Below are 19,630 nucleotides of genomic sequence, written 5' to 3'. Positions count from 1 at the left end.
ATAAGAAGTTATATTGATAACATTGTAACAATATACAAAGTAAGATTTGTTAGGATGAAAACTGCCTACATTTGTACGCACCTGGTAATATTGACTCAAAATTTACAATTCTTAAATTCACAAAGTTACAAAGTTTCGACAACTCATAGATGCAATGTTTTAATATCTTTTAAGTAAATTAAAGACATTGACATTTATTAGTATACATTTTAAAACAACTAACAGAATATTTCTCAAACATTTTATACATTTATATAATGCACAACTCATATGGAAACAGTTAATTGAATATTTCTCATAAACACTGAATTTGTTCAACCAAAAAAAAATTCACATTGTGTCTAATCACACATAATCAATCTTAATAATGGAACATATCCTGAGGGATTGGATTTAGTGCTGAGTAACAGAAAACCCACACCGTCTACCCAATATATCAGTAATGCTGATTTATTTTATAGAAATACTGGGTCAGGACAGCTGCTCAATCATGCTGTAGGGAAACACAGTCCCATATGTTCTTATGGATGCACCACTGCATCTCTTGTACTGGAAGCAGACACACAGAAGCATGAGAAGTATTAAGAGAGTAAGATGTTCACTATACAAATCAGACTTTATGTGAATATGTTAAGATCTAGGGAAAAGGGGTCAGAGCATTAGATGAGATCAATGGCCATGACATCCTAATCAGTGGCCTGGTGGACAGTCTAGGGCTTTCAGGAAAATGCAAGCTGTGGACATCTGACCGTGGATGTGCATCCATGCTGGAAAAGCTGGTAGGGTGTCTGTAAAAGCCTACACCTCTGACGAAGTAGAAGTCACGCAGTTGGTATTTGTTTTGAAGGTGCTTTTGATTGGCAAGGCCGGCAATCAGGAAAATAAGCTGGAGACGGTACCCACGGAGTCCCTACGCATCTGTCTATCTCCCTATAGAGTGGTGGTTCAATACACTGAAAGGCGCTTCTTTCAAATCTCATGCAAGCTGGGCTATTACAGAATTCTATCATGGAACCATATAGAGAAAGTATCCTGGGAAGTGGTAGTTCCTAGCCCTTCCTATGTTGCGAGGACACGTTCCAAGAGAACCATATCCACCTCTAGATTTCACTGTCTTCTTCATTCAAATGTATTGTCTACTTCCTAACCAGAAGCTAGGACAAAGAGCATACAGCAACAGATGGAAATAACAATTCATACGAAACTATACTCTTGCAAGATCTCTGCATACCTACAAATTTCTAGCCAATTACATATTCACAAATTTGCAAGCCAGCAAAATGGAATAATGGAATAACGATCCTCTGGCCAAAAAAAAAAAAAAAAAAAGGTGTCGAGAGTCGAGAACATATACCTTATGATGTAAGTAAAGAAGTGTCAACTTTAAGTGTCAAGTTGTAAGTTCTCTCAGGAAGACAGTAAAATGGAATATATGTATGTAATGGGAAAGTGATACCCAGCTTGGAACATACTTGGCCAGTAAGAAAATCCAAACGAATACCAATGTCACATTACTCTAAAGGCCCCATACTTACAGAACAATTTAAAAACTATATAAAATTAAACCTAATGCATATTTATTTTTTAATTTTTTTTTCAACGTTTATTTATTTTTGGGACAGAGACAGAGCATGAACAGGGGAGGGGCAGAGAGAGAGGGAGACACAGAATCAGAAACAGGCTCCAGGCTCCGAGCCATCAGCCCAGAGCCCGACGCGGGGCTCGAACTCACGAACCGCGAGACCGTGACCTGGCCGAAGTCGGACGCTTAACCGACTGCGCCACCCAGGCGCCCCAAACCTAATGCATATTTAAAACACATCAACCACCCGTGGGTGAATCACACTTCAAAATGGATGCAGAAATATTAGCTGAATTCATGAAGGGGGAGAAAACCTACAATATATCAAAATTCATGTACTGTGTAGATGTACTCAGAATACTTGAGAATTTTCATCTCAATGTTTAGTTGAACGAGACATGGAAATTCACTTGCCAGAGGTCCACATTAAGGATGAGATACTGAGCAATACTGTGTAACTTTTATAATATTTCTCTTCTGGTGTGGATTTTCCAAACTGTTTTACATGAATTAATATGCATTAGGTTTTCTTATATTTAGAAACGTTCTTTTGACTGTGAGTTCTCACATGACTACGAAACACTTTGAGACAACTGAAAGTTTTCCCACATTTTTCACACGTCTGAGGTTTCTCTCTAGTCTTTATCCTTATGGTTTTAGAAGGATTGGGACCAACTGAAGGCTTTCCCACATTTTTCACACTTACAGGGTTCTTCTCTAGTCTGCATTCTTACATTTTTGGAAGGATGACCAAAAGCTTTCCCACATTGCTTGCATTTATGGGTTTCTCACCAGTGTGCTTTCTGTCATGTTTGTGTAAGGATGAGGACCAACCAAATGCTTTCCCACACTTTTCACACTCATAGCGTTTCTCTTCAGTGTGCGTTCTTACATTTTTGGAAGGATGAGGGCCAACTGAAGGCCTTCCCACGTTGCTTATGTTTACACGTTTCTCTCCAGTGTGCATTCGGACATGTTTGTGTAGGGATGAGGGCCAACCAAACGCTTTCCCACATTTTTCACATTTATAGGGTTTCTCTCCATTGTGAATTCTCACATGTCTCTGAAAGGATGTGAGCCAACAGTAGGCTTTCCCACACTGCTTACATTCATAGGGTTTCTCTCCAGTGTGCATTATCATATGTACTCGAAAGGATTTGGGACAGCTAAAGCCTTTCCCACACTGCTTACATTCATAGGGCTTCCCACCATTGTGCATCATCACATGTACGCGGAAGGATTTGGGGCAACTGAAGGCTTTCCCACATTCCTTACATTCATAGGGTTTCTCTCCAGTGTGACTCCTTATATGTCCAGTGAGGGAGTGGGAACGAATAAATGTTTTCCCACAAAGTTTACAGGCATAGGGTTTCTCTCCACTGTGAGTTTTCACATGATTCCTTAGGTAGGAAGAACAACTGAACGCTTTCCCACATTCCTCACACTGATATAGTTTGCGTCCAGTATGACTTCTTTTGTGCCTCTTAAGGGATGAGCGATGCCTGAAGACTTTTCCACACTGAATGCACTCATACAGTTTTACTCCAGTAGGCGTTTTCTTGTACAGCTTAAGACTTGGAATATGGTTGATGGTTTCTCCACATGTATTACCTTTGCTACTGTCACAGAGTCTCTCCACCATATGATTTCTGCTAAAAAAAAAAAAAAAATGGAGGGGGCACATTATTAATGGTTTGTGTATTAATTATTTATTAATATTTGTTGATGAGCTCGAGGATTACATTTCTACCATTTTTCTGTCTAAATATAGGTTTTCTGTCCTGTTGGAATTAGTTCAAGGTGGAATAAACTAAATGCTCTGAGAATGGGCTGAGGCACAGCCCATGACTACAACAGCATTTCTCATATGTAGGGCTCCCTGGTCATTGTTTTCCACCAAATTATTTTTCAAACGCTTAATGTCTGAGTCACATGAAGGAAAAAAAGGGAGGGAATGATTTGTGAATAAACAAATCTGGAGCTAGGTTTATGGGTCTCTTGTTTTTGTTTTTGTTTTTTAATTTCATGAAATAGTAAGATTCTCTACTGGGATATTGCATTTTCTCCTAAATGCAACTCACCTCAAATGTCTCCCCTGGTTGTTGTGCTTATCTTCAATGCACTGGTCTTCCCAATTTTCTCCAAAAAGGGACGTCCAGGAATCATTTTTTGTGAACCTTGCTATTTTCTGCTCATTGGATAATTTTTCTCCAAAAATAACCTGCTGAGAAGTGGACCCATTGGTTCTAAGTTGATTCTCATCATCTAAAACAAAACAGTGAATAAATCTTATGAAAAAGGCAACTGTGAGAAAAGAAATACATTCAGGAGTTCAGTGTTTCAAAACTTAATTATTAAGAGACACAAGAGGGGTTCCTGGGTGGCTCAGTTGGTCAATTATCTGATTCTTGATTTCAGCTCAGGTCATGCTCTCACATTTCTTGGGTTCAACCCCCACACTGGCCTCCACATTGTCAGTGACAGAGAACACTGTTAGTGTGGAGCCTGCTTGGGATTCATTCATTCATTCATTCTCTCTCTCTCTCTCTCTCTCTCTCTCTCTCTCTCTCTCTCTCTCCGTCCCTCCCTCCCTCCCTCCCTCTCCCTCCCTCTCTCTCTCTCTCTCTCTCCCCCTCTCTCACTGCCCCTCCCTGCTCATGCATGCTCTCTCTCTCTCTTAAAATAAATAAATAAAATTAAAACAAAGAGGCACAAGAAGTCAAAATAGTAGGCAATTTAATATGCACAGAAAAAAACACAAGGTTTCAAACAACAAGCTTCTCCATGCCCACAAAGTGACCCACGGGTATATACACATACTGAGGACAGTTAAGAATGCTGTCTTTTAAACCAGAAAGGAAGAAAAACACAGGTCAATATATAGATTTTTACCATCACTGAGAAACTGTTAGATTCTAGGTCTGTGACGGCTGTGATCACGCCTGTCTTATTTTCCAATGCGTCTTCCTTCCTCATTCCAGATTTTGAAATGGGCTTAATGAATGAGAAATAGTTGTTATCGAAATAACTAAGTGAAGGATTGATGCCACCCTTACCTACTGTGACCAGGTTCCTGAAGGTTTCTAGCATCACATCTTTGTAGAGCTTTTTCTGAGCAGGTTTCATCAGGGCCCACTCCTCCTGGGTGAAGTCCACAACCACATCCTCAAAGACCACTGAGTCCTAAAACAAACCACAGATGTGTAGGAGAATGGGTAATACAGGGGAAGTGGACTCAAATTCACAGGAAGTTCCAACAAGATTCTATGGTCTCCCCACATCTAATCTACATCCACACTCACTTTCTGTATCATGGTCTTAACACACCACTAATACATTGAACTTGTCCCTCTCTCCATTTTTACTGTGACCCTTCCTGTGTGATCCCTGCCTTTTCACAGAGTCTAGAATAGTCCAAAACACATTGGAAAAATTAGAGAAATGCTATACAAATGAAACAAATATTTCCATTTTATGACCACCAATTCCTCGTGACAAAAACTATTTCATCTGTCTCCTTATTGCCCACCACATTGGTCAGCACTGCATAGGTCCCAAGTTCAAATTGAAACGGGACTCTAATAAACAAAAACGCACTGAAGTTTTTCCTTCATTTCCCCTCACCAACGAGAGGCCCAAGGTGGAAACCCAAATTGCAACGTGGGCCAGCCGATCCTGTGTCTGGATGTACTCTAGGCAATTCAAAGTAGATATGTCCAACTGGGAGCATGAAGACATTTTTCCTGGAGAAATGCTAATATTAACTTATATGTGTATTATTTATGTATATCATTTATCACAGAATCAGTTGCTACTCTTTCTTCCTTTGTGTGCCCTTGAGACAGAAGAGGTATTGAGAAAGAGGAGGAAAGAGGAAGACAAGATAACTCAGAAGGAGGGAAGAAGGCATGAGAACTTAGACCTTTCCATAATACCCACATTCATAAACCTTGGTGTCGGTATGCATTAATTTTGAGTACACGCACACGCACGTGCACACTGAGGTTCTAAGATGCCAAAATAGCTCTTTCCACCCAAGATTGCTGGTGCCTTGATCTTGGACTTCCCAGCCTCCATACGTGAGGCTTCCCATTTCTCCAATGCGAGAAATACATTTCTATCATTTCTAAGCCACTCTTTGGTGTTTTGTTATAGCAGCCTGAATGGGACAAAGACACATAGCCAGAGACTGGAGCAAAGTGAGATGGGAAGTAAGTCAAGAATGGTGGGGAGTGCTGGGAGGTTGGGGCCATCATCTTGTGGGGAACTAGTCAGATTCGATTCTGTGAGAACTGTGGAGCTACTTCAGGCTTTTGCACAGAGGAGTGGTCTCCTCTCTAGCTTTCATGATCCATCACTTGTGTTGAGACTAGACTATGGGGAATGGATGTAGAGACCAGAACACCTGTTAAGAAAATAAAGCCATAACCGGGTGAGAGGAAGGTGGGTCAGCCAGGGTGGTCACAGTGGAATGTACAGGGGAAATATTGGGAAGGGCTACAGATTCCTGATGGACTGAAGTTGGGGCAAGACAGAATGAGAGGAGTTGATGACGCTGATTATGTCTCACAATAAAAACTGAAATAATGGGGGCGGCTGGGTGGCTCAGTCAGTTAAGTGTCTCCCTTCAGCTCAGGTCATGATCTCATGGTTCCTAAGTTCAAGCCCACATTGGGCTCACTTCTTCCACATGGAGCCTGCTTCAGATCTTCTGTCCCCCCCTCTCTGCCCCTCCCCCACTTGTGCTCTCTCAAGAATACAAATAAAACATGTAAAAAATCTCAAAAAAAAAACCCCAAAACCCTGGGGCACCTGGGTGGCGCAGTCGGTTAAGCGTCCGACTTCAGCCAGGTCACCATCTCGCGGTCCGTGAGTTCGAGCCCCACGTCGGGCTCTGGGCTGATGGCTCGGAGCCTGGAGCCTGTTTCCGATTCTGTGTCTCCCTCTCTCTCTGCCCCTCCCCCGTTCATGCTCTGTCTCTCTCTGTCCCAAAAAATAAATAAAAAACGTTGAAAAAAATTAAAAAAAAAACCCAAAACCCCGGAAAGATGGAGTTTCCATGAACTGAGATGTAGAAGGCCATATGTAGACTAAGGTCTTGGGTAGAGGATGAGAAGTTCCTAACAGGCAATACCAACATGGGAATAACAATAAGACATCCGAGTGGACACATGCATTAATAATGTCTTCAGGAGCACCGGTCAGAATGGTAAAAATTTGAAAACACCCAAGTAGCCACTAGTAACAGAGTTAATAAATAATGGTGGTATATCCTTGCAAGTGAATACAAGAGAGCAATTAAAGGTTAATTAACTATTATTACCACACAGAAGACCGTAAAATAACTTTAAACAAAAGGAATCTTACCTAAAATCTACACTGCGATTCCATTTACATGCAACGTGGGATATGCAAAATTAGAGTATCTTTATTTAATGCTGCATACACAGGTGCAGGAAGAATGGACACTGCCTTCACACCATTCAAGATATTGGTTACATCTAGAGAGTGAGGAGGGTCACTGGGAATCATTTCCAGTGGGGTGTCTGATGTCAAGCACTGTTTTAGCTCTAGGGCTGGATTTTACTTCACAGGTGTTTATTTTTTATTATTGCTATAGACTGTCCAATATGTCTTATGTACGTTTCTGCATGTATGTTATACTTTGCAATGAAACATGGTAATCAATTAACACAACTTACCTGACATCATCTTAAGAATTATAGAAAATGACTTTATACTGTTCAACAGAAACACATGGAAAAAAAACTCATACTGCAGGGGAACCAATGGTAAGACGCATAGCCCAATAAAGAGCATAGTGGTGGGGGGTGGGAAGATTATTCAAAAAGGAATAGGGGCGCCTGGGTGGCGCAGTCGGTTAAGCGTCCGACTTCAGCCAGGTCACGATCTCGCAGTCCGTGAGTTCGAGCCCCACATCAGGCTCTGGGCTGATGGCTCAGAGCCTGGAGCCTGTTTCTGATTCTGTGTCTCCCTCTCTCTCTGCCCCTCCCCCGTTCATGCTCTGTCTCTCTCTGTCCCAAAAATAAATAAACGTTGAAAAAAATTTTTAAAAAAAGGAATATATAGGGGCCCCTGGGTGGCTCAGTCGGTTAAGCATCTGAGTCTTGATCTCAGCTCAGGTCATGACCTCACAGTTTGTGAGTCTGAGCCCTGCGTTGGGCTCTCTGCACTGGCAGTGGGGAGCCTGCTTGGGATTCTCTCTCTCCCGCTCTCTGCCCCTCTCCTGCTTGCATGCGTGTGCATCCACATGCTCTCTCTCAAAACAAATAAACTTTTAAAGAAGGAATGTATAAATGGTGTGAAGTTTTTCTACCAAAAAAAGTGTACAAAACTAAGTTCCTCTTGCCTCACTCCTGGTCAACATTACATGAAAAAGCCAATCTAGTGCCACAAGAAAATAAACAAATGTGCAGAATTACAAAAGAATAAAAAAGATCACTGATGGGGTGCCTGGGTGGCGCAGTCGGTTAAGCGTCCAACTTCAGCCAGGTCACGATCTCGCGGTCCGTGAGTTCGAGCCCCGCGTCGGGCTCTGGGCTGATGGCTCGGAGCCTGGAGCCTGTTTCCAATTCTGTGTCTCCCTCTCTCTCTGCCCCTCCCCCGTTCATGCTCTGGCTCTCTCTGTCCCCAAAATAAAAATAAACGTTGAAAAAAAAAATTTAAAAAAAAAAAAAAGATCACTGTTATCCTTAGCACTAAGAAGCCTCTGCACAGGACCCCAACAGAACAAGAAGAACCACAAAATAAGATTTTTAGCACGATTCTAGAATAGATACACAGGACGAAAATGAAACTCATCACCTTTCCATTTCATAACAACATGAAGTTGGAAAATTCATGTCAAAAAGTGAACACGAAAGCCATCATTTCAAGCCTCTGGAAACAATCCTTACTAAGGACATACAGCTGAAGAAACGGGTATTCAAGAAACTATGCGAATTCAGTACCAGAAATTAACAGTTTGGTATTTGAACCAAGACCACTCCCTCTCTCCCTAGACTTCCTTTTCTGACTGCAGCCAAGAACACAGGACCCCTGTCCACACAGCTCCCAGCCAGAAAAGGGGGCCGTCAGCATTTCTCATCCTGCCCCAGTTAGCTGCTGCTGAGTTTAAGCTCCAAGCAAGTGCAGTCGACAGGAGGGCCTCTCTACTTCCGCCAGCCCCCGCTTGTAGAATGGAGGCTCTACAGTGGGTGCGGGGGATGCTGAGAATACGGGGACCTGATTGTTCTTGTTTTGCCTAAGGCGGAGGTTCCGCACTCAGGAGAGGCAAGCTGAGAAGACATCAAGCAAATGCTCTTCCTCCACTTAATGCTCAGCTCTTTTTTTTTTTTTAACACGTATTTATTTTTGAGAGACAGAGCATGAGCGGGGGAGGGGCAGAGAGAGGAGGAGACACAGAATCGGAAGCAGGCTCCAGGCTCTGAGCCATCAGCACAGAGCCCGACGCGAGGCTTGAACTCACAGACCGCGAGATCATGACCTGAGCCGAAGTCCGACGCCTAACTGACTGAGCCACCCAGGCGCCCCAATGCTCAGCTCTTAAAGTGGACTTGTCACTCAGGGGGAGGTGTGCCATTGTCCCCACTTCAACGCAGCCCTCTGGCTCAGAGATTCTTGATGAGGAGGAAACGCAGGCTGTAAAACAGATAGCTCCTAGTCTTTCCCCCCAAAGAACTGACTTCATTTACAACAGAACATGGAGATTCCCAAGCCTGAGGTTGCTCTCAAAAACAGTGGAAGTTGTAGTGAAAGGCAACAGGGAAGAGATTTAAGATACAGGCAAAACTGTGGTCCCCTTGTTTTCAGGGGACAAATAGGGAAAGAGGAAGCTGGGAGGAGCCCCTCGGGGGTCTGAACGATCAACAAACACTAACCTGTGCAGCCATTCCTTCAAAGGAGTCCAAATTTGACTGAATTAGTTGATAGAGCAATGTACACACCATGGCATGTTCAAAACAATAAAACAGTCAGCCTACAACTAGTGGAGATTAACAGCTAACAGCGGTTGGTCGAGAAAGAAATGAAGAAAACCCTGCCAACACTACTGCCATCCCAGGGTGACTGAGGAGAAACATCAGAGGCCTACTACTGAAGGGGTTGGGAGGAGAGTGAAATAGACTTGACTAAAATAATCCAGCCAGTCCCCAAGCAAACACAAATAAACAACAGTCAGGAAGCCCAGAAGACAGGGGCCAGTACCCAAAGTTGCTACAATATATTATCTATAGTGTCCGGTTTCCAACAAAAAATTACAAGGAATGCAAAGAAAAAGGACACTGTGACCCTTACAGCAGAAAAATAAGCAGGGGTCGGGGGGCACCTGGGTGGCTCAGTTGGTTAAGCGCCCGACTCCAGCTCAGGTCATGATCTCACGGTTCCCAAGTTCAAGCCCCGCATCAGGCTCTGCGCTGACAGCTCAGAGCCTGGCGCCTGCTTTGGACTCTCTGTCTCCCTCTTTCTCTGCCCCTTCCCTGCTGGTGCTCTGTCTCTCTCAAAAATAAATAAAAATATTTTTTAAAAATTGTTTTAAAAAAGAAAAAATAAGCAGGAAACAGAAATAGCAAACAGATGTTGGTTTACAGAAGGGTTCAAAGTAACTTATAAATATGTTCAAAGAACTAAAGGAAACAATGATTAAAGATGTAAAGGAATATATGATAACAATGATGCACCAAATAATGTCAAAAAGAGATCGAAATTATTCTAAATGAACCAAATGAAAAATCTGGGGTTGAAAAGCACAATAACTTTTGTATCCCTTGCCTCTGGAGACATGTCCAGTAAGAAACTGCTATGGCTGAGGTCAAACAGGTTGCTGCCTATGTTTTCCTTTATGATTTTGATGGTTTTGTCTCAAATGTAAGCTTTTCATCCATTTTGAATTTATTTTTGTGTATGCTGTAAAGAAAGTGGTCCAGTTTCATTCTTCTGCATGTTGCTGTCCAGTTTTCCCAACACCATTTGTTGAAGTGACTTTTTTCCATTGGCTATTCTTTCCTGTTTTGTTGAAGCTTAACTGGTCTTCATACAGTTGTGGGTCCATTTCTGGGTTTCCTATTCTCTTCCATTGATCTATGTATCTGTTCTTGTGCCAGCATCATACTGTCTTGATGACTACAGCTTTGTAACATAGCTTGAAGTCTGGAATTGTCATGCCTGCAGTTTTATTTTTTTTTCAGGATTGCTTTGGCTGGTTGGGGTCTTTTGTGCTGAGCGTGGAGCCTGCTCAGTATTCTCTCTTTTGCCCTCTGCCCCTCCCCGCTGCTCATGCTGTCTCTAAAAATAAAAAATAATAATTAAAAAGGAAATGCAGGGGCGCCCGGGTGGCTCAGTCGGTTAAGCGTCCGACTTTGGCTCAGGTCATGGTCTCGCGGTCCGTGAGTTCGAGCCCCGCGTCGGGCTCTGTGCTGAGAGCTCGGAGCCTGGAGCCTGTTTCAGATTCTGTGTCTCCCTCTCTCTGACCCTCCCCCGTTTGTGCTCTGTCTCTCTGTCTCAAAAATAAATAAACGTTAAAAAAATTTAAAAAAAAAGGAAATGCAACAGATTTCTATCGATTTCATATCGTGCAACTTTGCTCAATTAATGTATCAGTTCTAGCAAATTTTTGGTGGAGTCTTTTAGGTTTTGTACAGAGTATCATGTCATCTGCAAAAAGTGAAAGTTTGAATTCTTCCTTGCTGATTTGGGTGCTTTTTATTTCTTTTGGTTGTCTGATTGTACTTTCAGTACTATGTTAAATCAACGAAACTAAAAGGCAGCCTACAGAACAGGAGAAGATATTTGCAAATGATAAAGGGTTAGTATCAGATAAAGATCTCATAAAGGGTTAGTATCCAAAATCTATAAAGAACTTATCAAATTCAACACCCAAAAAATGAATAATCCAGTTAAGAAATGGGCACAAGACACGAACAGACATTTTTCCAAAGAAGACATACAGATGGCTAACAGACACTTAGAAAGATGCTCAACATCACTCATCACCAGGGAAATACAAATCAAAACCATGACAAGATACCACCTCACATCTGTCAGAATGGCTAAAATTAACAGCTCAGAAAACAACAGATGTTGGCAAGGACGTGGAGAAAGGGGAACCTTCTCACACTGTTGGTGGGAATGCAAACTGGTGCAGGCACTCTGGTAATAGTATGGAGGTTCCTCAAAAAGTTAGGGGCGCCTGGGTGGTTCAGTCGGTTGAGCGTCCGACTTCGGCTCAGGTCATGATCTCACAGTCTGTGAGTTCGAGCCCTGCATCAGGCTCTGTGCTGCTGGCTCAGAGCCTGAAGCCTGCTTCGGATTCTGTGTCTCCCTCTCTCTCTGACCCTCCCCCACTCATGCTCTGTCTCTCTCTCTCTGTCAAAAATAAATAAAACATTAAAAAAATTTTTTTAAGTTAAAAATAGAACTAACTGGGATACCTGGGTGGCTCAGTTGATTGAGTGTCCAACTTGGGCTCAGGTCATGATCTCACAGTTCATGAGTTTGAGCCCCGCATCAGGCTTGCTGTTCTCAGCGCATAACCCACTTCGGATCTTCTGCCCTCCTCTCTCTCTGTTCCTCCCCACTCACTCTCTGTCTCTCAAAAATCAATAAAACATTAAAAACAATTTTTAATAGAACTACCCTATGACCCAGCAATTGCACCACTAGATTTTTACCCAGAGGATACAAAAGTACTGATTCAAAGGGGCACATGTACCCCAAAGTTTATAGTAGCATTATCAACAACAGCAAAACTATGGAAACAGCCCACATGTCAATCAACTGATGAACGGATAAAGAAGATGTGGTATATACGTTCAATGGAATATTACTCAGCCATCAAAAAGAATGAAATCTTGCCGTCTGCAATGACCTGGATGGAGCTAGAGTGTATTATGCTAAGCAAAATAAGTCAGTCAGAGAGACAAATACCATATGATTTCACTCATATGTGGAAAACAAAACAGATGAACACAGGGGAAGAAAGGGGAAAAAAAGAGAGGGAAGCAAACCATAAGAGACTCTTAACTACAGAGAAGAAACCGAGGGTTGGTGGATGGAAGTGCACGGTGGTGGTCTAAATGGGTGATGGGCATTAAGGAGGGTAGTTGTGATGAGCACTGGGTGTTATATGTAAGGGACGAATCACTAAAGTCTGCAGCTATATGTTACTATATATGTTAACTACACAGGATTTAAATTACAACTTGAAAAAGAGAGAGAGAGAGAGAGAGAGAGAGAGAGAGAGAGAGAGAGAGAGAGAGAAAGAAAGAAAGAAAGAAAGAAAGAAAGAAAGAAAGAAAGAAAGAAAGAAAAGGCACAATAACTGAAAAAAGTCATTGGAGACCCTCAACCATAGATTTGAACTTGTGAGAGAAAGAACTACAAAGTATGTTATTCCATTCACATGAAACGTCCAGAATAAGAAATTCTCAAGAAGCAAAAAGTACCTTAGTGGTTATTTATGGCTGGGAGTAAGAAGGAAGGTGATAGATAAATGGTCTGAGGTTTCTTTTGAGATGATGAAAATGAACTAAAGTTGACTCTGGTGAGAACTATGAATAAACAGACCAGAATTGTACACTTTAAGTTGGTGAATTTTATGGTATGTATAGTATGTAAATTACATCTCGGTAAAGGTCATTTTAAGCCAGCGCATAATAAAGACTTCTAATGAAGGGTATAAAAAGATTCTAATGGACAAAAACCTTCAACTCTATTGGATAATATCAAAGTAAAATGCATGGAAAAGCGGCACATGTTCTTTGAAAGAACTCAATGCCATGAGGATGTCAGCTCCCCCAAAAGAAACCCGTAGTAGTCTTTATAAAGTTCCATTAAATCCTCAGACCTGATTTTCCAGAACTTCACAAAAACAACGTCTCGAAAGTTTAAAGTTCTCCAGAGAACAAATGTCCAAAAAAAGGGGGAAAAAAGTTTCTTAAGAACACGATAGGGGCTTTCCAAATACATGAAGGAATTTGAAACCACAGTAATATGGCCAATATGTTATTAGTAGAGGATAAACCAATAGATTCATGGAAAGGGAAAGAATTCTGAAGAGACCCTATGCATGTGGAAATTCAAGTAATGACAGAACAGGCATCGCAAAGCAGTGGCAGAAATGCTGTATACTTTAATATACAGGTCAGGGAGAAATTAGCATCCAACTAGGAAGAATGCTTGGTATTGCCATCTAGTCCATGGGCAATAATCAATTTACTCTAGATTTAAATGCAAAAGACATAACTAGAACTCTTTCAGAAGTTAAAGGGAAAGGTTTTTATGATGTAAGAATAGGGGATTTTTTCTTAAATAAAATTTTTAAGTATAAAAGATTATTATAATTAAAATTATAACCATAAAATGTTTACATATAAAACTTTCCTTAAATAATAAAAAAAGAGTAAGCTATAAAGGAAGAAATGGATGATTACAACCCTACTAAAGTTAAGAAACTGAAAAGGTAAACTACAATTCGAGATAAATATACTTGCAACACATACAAATATAAAAATGTGTGTGTAAAGCAAAACGGAATGGTCAAACAAATGAATGAGAAACCACAAAATGGTTAAAACATGTATCACAAAAGATGTAAGGCTACATATGAGCAAAGAGTCAACCTCGTTGTCAGTGAGCAAACAGAATAAAATCTTGTTTCATACCAAGAAGGGCAAAAATTACTAAATTAGATCATGTCGGGTATGGATGGTCACATGGAACAAATAAGCAGTTATGTACAGATGTTTGGAGAATAAACTGGTACATTCCATTGGAATTTCCTAATAAATCTGAACTTGGCCATGATCCACAATCTAGAGATTTTCCTCCAGTATGTCGTAAATGTACCATGCATTGCACTCGTACACTGAAACAAGACTCATGGGAGTGGCATTTTTCACAAAAGCAAAAAACAAAAAACAAACAAAAAAAAAACAACAACAAACTTCAAAAACCCAAATCCCATAAGCACTGGAATGGAAGGAAGAATGATGGCAGTTGCAGACAGCAGCATGTATGAAACAAACTGAGGCAAAGAACCCTGGGGAAGCCTTTTCAGCATAATTCCGTTAATATTTATTTATTCAAAGTCCCGGAGGGATAAAAGTAAGCAGAACACTGCTTAGTAAAAAAAAAACATAAAAGGTAAAGGCATGAAGATTAAGCAAAGAAACAAACAGTAGTTACCGATGGGACAAGACGGTCATTTAGGGAGGGTCATGGCAGGAGTCTCTACCCAAGACCGATTTATGAATCTAGATGGTGAGTCTATGGATGTTTACACCATGATTGGTTTTAAAACGTCCAATAAAACTCTGTATGTGTGCTAAATACGATAAATTTCACCATAAAACTTAAAGCATCAATTAAGGTTGGAAAATTATATGCTTTTTGTAGGTTTGCTTACCACATAAGATGAAAAAGTTTGATTAATGAACTTAAGTAGAAAAATATTACATGCAGATCGATTGCCTAATTAGAACTGGTTGCATAAACTTGAAAATCAAAGACACCTGTCATTGCTACGAAAAGGTCTGCAGAATTAGCAACAGAACAAATAAGAAAAGTGTGCTGCACGTGTACGTCATGTCACCTTTCCTATAACAAAAGAAAAACTCTTGCACTTTGAATCGTTTTTATAGAAAGAAACACTGACAAAAATGCACAAGAAATCATTAAAAACTAGTTGCCTGAAGGTGGCTGGGGCAGGACCGGCACAGACCACAATATGCTGGCAGGGGATTGTCTTAAGTTAGATTTTCAATGTTTTACAGATTTTTTTAACCTTTGCATCCATTATTTACTTTACAGAAAGGGAAATCTATATCAATTATATTTTGCTTTTTAATGGTTTTTATTTTTATTTGGGAACTACTTTTCCATATAAGAAGTTATGTTAAGATTTAATCCTGTGAAAATTAATAGAGCAAAGTCTCACTGAAATGGAGTGGAGAGAAAAACAATAATAATAAATGAAAAAAGAAAAACCCAAAAGAAAAACAAAACAAAATGAAAGATAAAATGGAGTCAGGGGACCAGAAGGGGTAACCACACCACTCCACGTCAATTACAGGAAAGAACTGTCAATTACAGGCCCAAGAGAGGTCCATTGCATCTCCTATAAGAAATTGACTACCCCTAGGGCACCTGGCTGGCCCAGTCAGTCCAGCATGAGACTCTTGATCTTGGGATTGTGAGTTTAAGCCTCACGTTGAGCAAAGAGCCTACTTACAAAAATCTTAAAAATGAAATAAAAAATAAGAATGGAGGATCCTTTACAGAAAATGAAAAGAAATTGACTACCCCTATAATTCATCAAGAAAAACTGCCATCAACAACACAGAGAAACTGTCATCACCCTGAACTCTTGCCTTTGTCCAATGGACTTTTGTCCAAAACAATCCCTCCCAACTTCCTCCTTGTCCATAAAATAATGTTGTTCTTTTGTTTGTTGGGTGTGCCTAGGGTTTTGCTGTCCTCGCAGGTCCCAAATTGCAATTTTCTATATTCCAAATAAATCCATTTTTGCTGATAAAATAACTGACTTATTTTTAAGGTTAAGAATCCCCTGAAAGTTAAAGTTTATGAAAATGAAATATCTCAAACATCTTTACAACTAAAATGACAGGTGACACCATCATTATTTGCACTTCCACTCCATCTCAGTTGAGGAACTATTTTCACAAATGAGTAGAACACTTCGCACATCACGGGTTTGGATCCAACCTATTCAATGCACTAGGATTTTCAAGGATTTGCACATCCAAAGGTAATTTTCCTCGTATCAATTAAAATAAGAATTGTCTTGGGAATAGTACATTTGAAACTTCATAACTCTATTGAGACAATCACTGATATAAAAAATTATGGAAAAAGTGAAAAATTAACCTGAGCGTTTAAATACACCCATCTCCTATCTGGAAGTCCTCTTGTCAAAAAAAAAAAAAAAGGAAGAAAAATTCTGTATGCTTTCAGAATTCTCTTCTATTGTATCTCTCAATCCATTTCTACTCACCCAAGAAAATAAAAATCTTACGACACTCAAATAGGGAAATAAAAAGGCCAAAGTTTTAGGGAGACTGGAGTTATATGGCAGCAACATTCAGTACAGAAATCAGAAGGGATGAAAATCAAACATTTCCATGGGCTCAGATAGAGCCACTGACTTATCCACCATTCCCAAAGAACACCCACCAGGTTCAGAAGGTGAAACACACCCACAGGCTTGGGGTCCAGAACCTCACTGCAGAAATACCAGCCTTCTGCTGGATCAGTCCCCAGCGATGGAGATAGGGTGACCTGAGCAGACACAGGGATGAACTCTGGAGCTCCACACACCCTCCACTCCCCTCCCTGTGGTGCGGAAATGCTCCCTCTCCAGGCTTCAGTTCTCACTACCCAGGAAACTCTTGGCTGGAGCCAGTTTAAAGTTCTAACCCAAATGAACCCCCAAATTCATAACTCTTTCTCCCCCAACCACGCACATTTTTCAGTGCCCTGCAGCATTTCTAGGTACACACATTCCTCCTGCGGATGGCGTGGACAGGCTGGGACATGAGCACAGAAGAGAAGCTCCAGAAAAAAGCCATTTCATTCTCTCTCTCTCTCTCTCTCTCTCTCTCTCTCTCTCTCTCTCTCATATCTCATGATTGGCCTTACTTAGCTTGGAGTCACTGGGCAGGGCCCCTATCCCCACTCGAGGTAGTCACTCTTGTTGGACCCTATTGATTTAAATGACACAAACTCAGTGTTTGAGGAATCCGGCAACATCACTCAAACCCAGTGTTCATGTATAAAGGAGAGAGAAGACTCAAGAAGAAAACCCACAATGGGTCTAATGACTTTTTAAATGACTCAAGAAGAAAACCCACAAGTATCTGTTCCTTTCAGAGAAAATGAAGATGTCACTTTATTATTTCCATGGGAGTAAAATGCTTTATAAACAATCACATTTCAACACGTGGTGCAAATTTCACGAAATAGGATTTAGCATTAATCTCTGAAATCCAGTAATACCAGACAGAATAAAATTATCCACAGTCATAAATTCCCCACCCAGTAAACAAAACATAGCTGACATTTTGGTGAGTCTTTGTAACTCACCAATTAATAGGCCAAGCTTTTGTGTGTGTGTAAATGCATTCATAATGCGAGAGAAGCTTTCTCTATTTCTCTTAGATTCTTTTCCCCAGGAGCATCCTCGAGGCTAAGCCCTGGAACTCCATTTGTCATCACCAAAAAGAAAACAACAGATGTGAGAAACTTAACCACACATGCTCGAGGAGAGGAAAAAAAAAAAAGGCACAAAAGAATTTTTAACAAATGGTATGCAAGACTAGATCTCTTTATTATTATTTCTGAACTTGAACCTTCCCGTTTCTTTGGAATTATTTGTACCTAATCTTTCTATTAATTAAATGTATTTTACATTTACTGACAAATCTCAGGCTCGAATAACCAAATAAATCTTTGCAAGGTGACAAACTCAGGGCGGGGCAGTGCAGAACGGGAACACTGAGATGACTCAAGGGTCAAGCACGGCCATCCTACCACGTGGGACATCCACCCCCCAACAGCTGTTCTCTGAAATGCTCGCTGAACAGCCTCCCAAAGGGCACTGGCTCCTGTCCCACTGCGGGTCTGCAGTGCACTTTGCTTTGCAGGTTGCAGCACCAACTCACTGGGTTTTCTTTGTCCTTCGGGTTTTTCATCCTTCACCGTGTGAATCCAGGGGGCAGGAACCATTCCTCTCTTCCCTTCCATACCAGCATCTGGTCAACTGACAACTAATGTCCCTCCAGGAAATGAGAACTGGGGTCGGGGTCACCTAGGGATCCAGGACATACCAGAGGATCTCTCCGAGCCCAGGACCCCAAGCAGGTCTCCCCACACTCCTCACTCGTCCCCTAAGGCTCTCTTGTAGGAGGAGCTAACTCCGGGCTGAGATTCCCCGACCCCCGGGTGGATAGCAAGCTGTGCTCATCTGGTCACCCCAGGCAGTCCTGAGAACCCCAGACCCGCGCGGGGATGGGACAGGACGCTGGGACCCAACCCCGCGGCCAAGGACAGAAACTCGGGTCAGAACCTGGAGAGGGGTTGGGGAGAGGAAGCCGGGCCGCGGCCACCTCCAGACGGTACCGGCTGTTGAACCAGCCCCTCCCGGTCTCGGCCGACCCCGCGCACTCACCATCTCGCGGCCTCGCTGCAGGCTCTCCTGGCGTCCTCCCCGTGGCTCCACGGCCCAGGCAGGTGAGCGCGACGCCGACCCAGACACCTGCAGCCGCACGGGGCAGGTGCACACTAGCGCCTCTGGTGGTCTGAGAGCCCAGCCCACACGGCTGGGAGCCCGCCCGCGATTCTGATTGGACGGTGCTCCGAGACCGCGGACCCTGATTGGACAGGGCTTGCAGACCCCGCCCCAGCCCTCCCAACCAGATAATCCACCACCCTCGCCCCAGGGCCCCCGACGGGACGATTCAGCACGACTGCAACGCGAGTGGCTGGCCCCTTCCGGCTGGTCACAGTAGGGACACTTGGGTACAAGTAGAACCAGCTCTAGTTCCCCCAAGGACTTCGGCGTCTCCCCGCAGGTCTGTGGCACCTCCTGTTTCCAGACTCCCATTTCCCCACCGAACAATACCTCTCTGTCCAGAGAAGGAGGGGTGCCCAATCCCGGCTGGGCTGGGACAAGGCAGGACAGGAGGCCCTGGTGTCCTCCAGGGGTCAGAGGTTGGCTTGGGACTGCAAGGTCACCCTTGGGTCTGGGCTCTTTAAGAACACAGACATTTGGGGGCACCTGCGTGGCTCAGCCGGTTGAGCGTCTGACTTGGCCTCAGGTTATGATCTCACCGCTTTTGAGTTCGAGCCCCACATCAGGCTCTGTGCTGACAGCCCAGAGCCTGGAGCCTGGGTTCTCTGGAGCCTCGGATTCTGGGTCTCTCTCTTAAAAAAAAAAAAAAAAAAAAAAAAAAAAAAAAACCATAAAGAAAAAAAAATTTTTTTAACACACATACATTTGATCGTGACTTCACC

General features: G+C 42.2%; 1 protein-coding gene across 1 annotated transcript; it reads right to left on the bottom strand.

Moving 5' to 3' along the window:
• Window positions 1-1,369: 1,369 nt before the first annotated feature.
• ZNF556 (zinc finger protein 556) lies at window positions 1,370-19,458 on the bottom strand. Its single transcript, XM_043586089.1, has 5 exons — window positions 18,786-19,458; window positions 4,639-4,765; window positions 3,664-3,847; window positions 1,801-3,231; window positions 1,370-1,566 (listed from the first exon to the last, which is right to left on the bottom strand). The coding sequence occupies exons 1-4, from the start codon at window positions 19,218-19,220 to the stop codon at window positions 2,313-2,315; spliced, it is 1,665 nt and encodes a 554-aa protein (XP_043442024.1). The 5' UTR covers window positions 19,221-19,458; the 3' UTR covers window positions 1,370-1,566; window positions 1,801-2,312.
• Between the last annotated feature and the right edge of the window lie 172 nt (window positions 19,459-19,630).

The sequence above is a fragment of the Prionailurus bengalensis genome, chromosome A2 (genome assembly GCF_016509475.1).
Source record: "Prionailurus bengalensis isolate Pbe53 chromosome A2, Fcat_Pben_1.1_paternal_pri, whole genome shotgun sequence".
Classification (NCBI taxonomy): domain Eukaryota; kingdom Metazoa; phylum Chordata; class Mammalia; order Carnivora; family Felidae; genus Prionailurus; species Prionailurus bengalensis.
The sequence above is the reverse complement of the archived record's forward strand: the minus strand, read 5'-3'. Positions and strand labels throughout refer to the sequence as shown.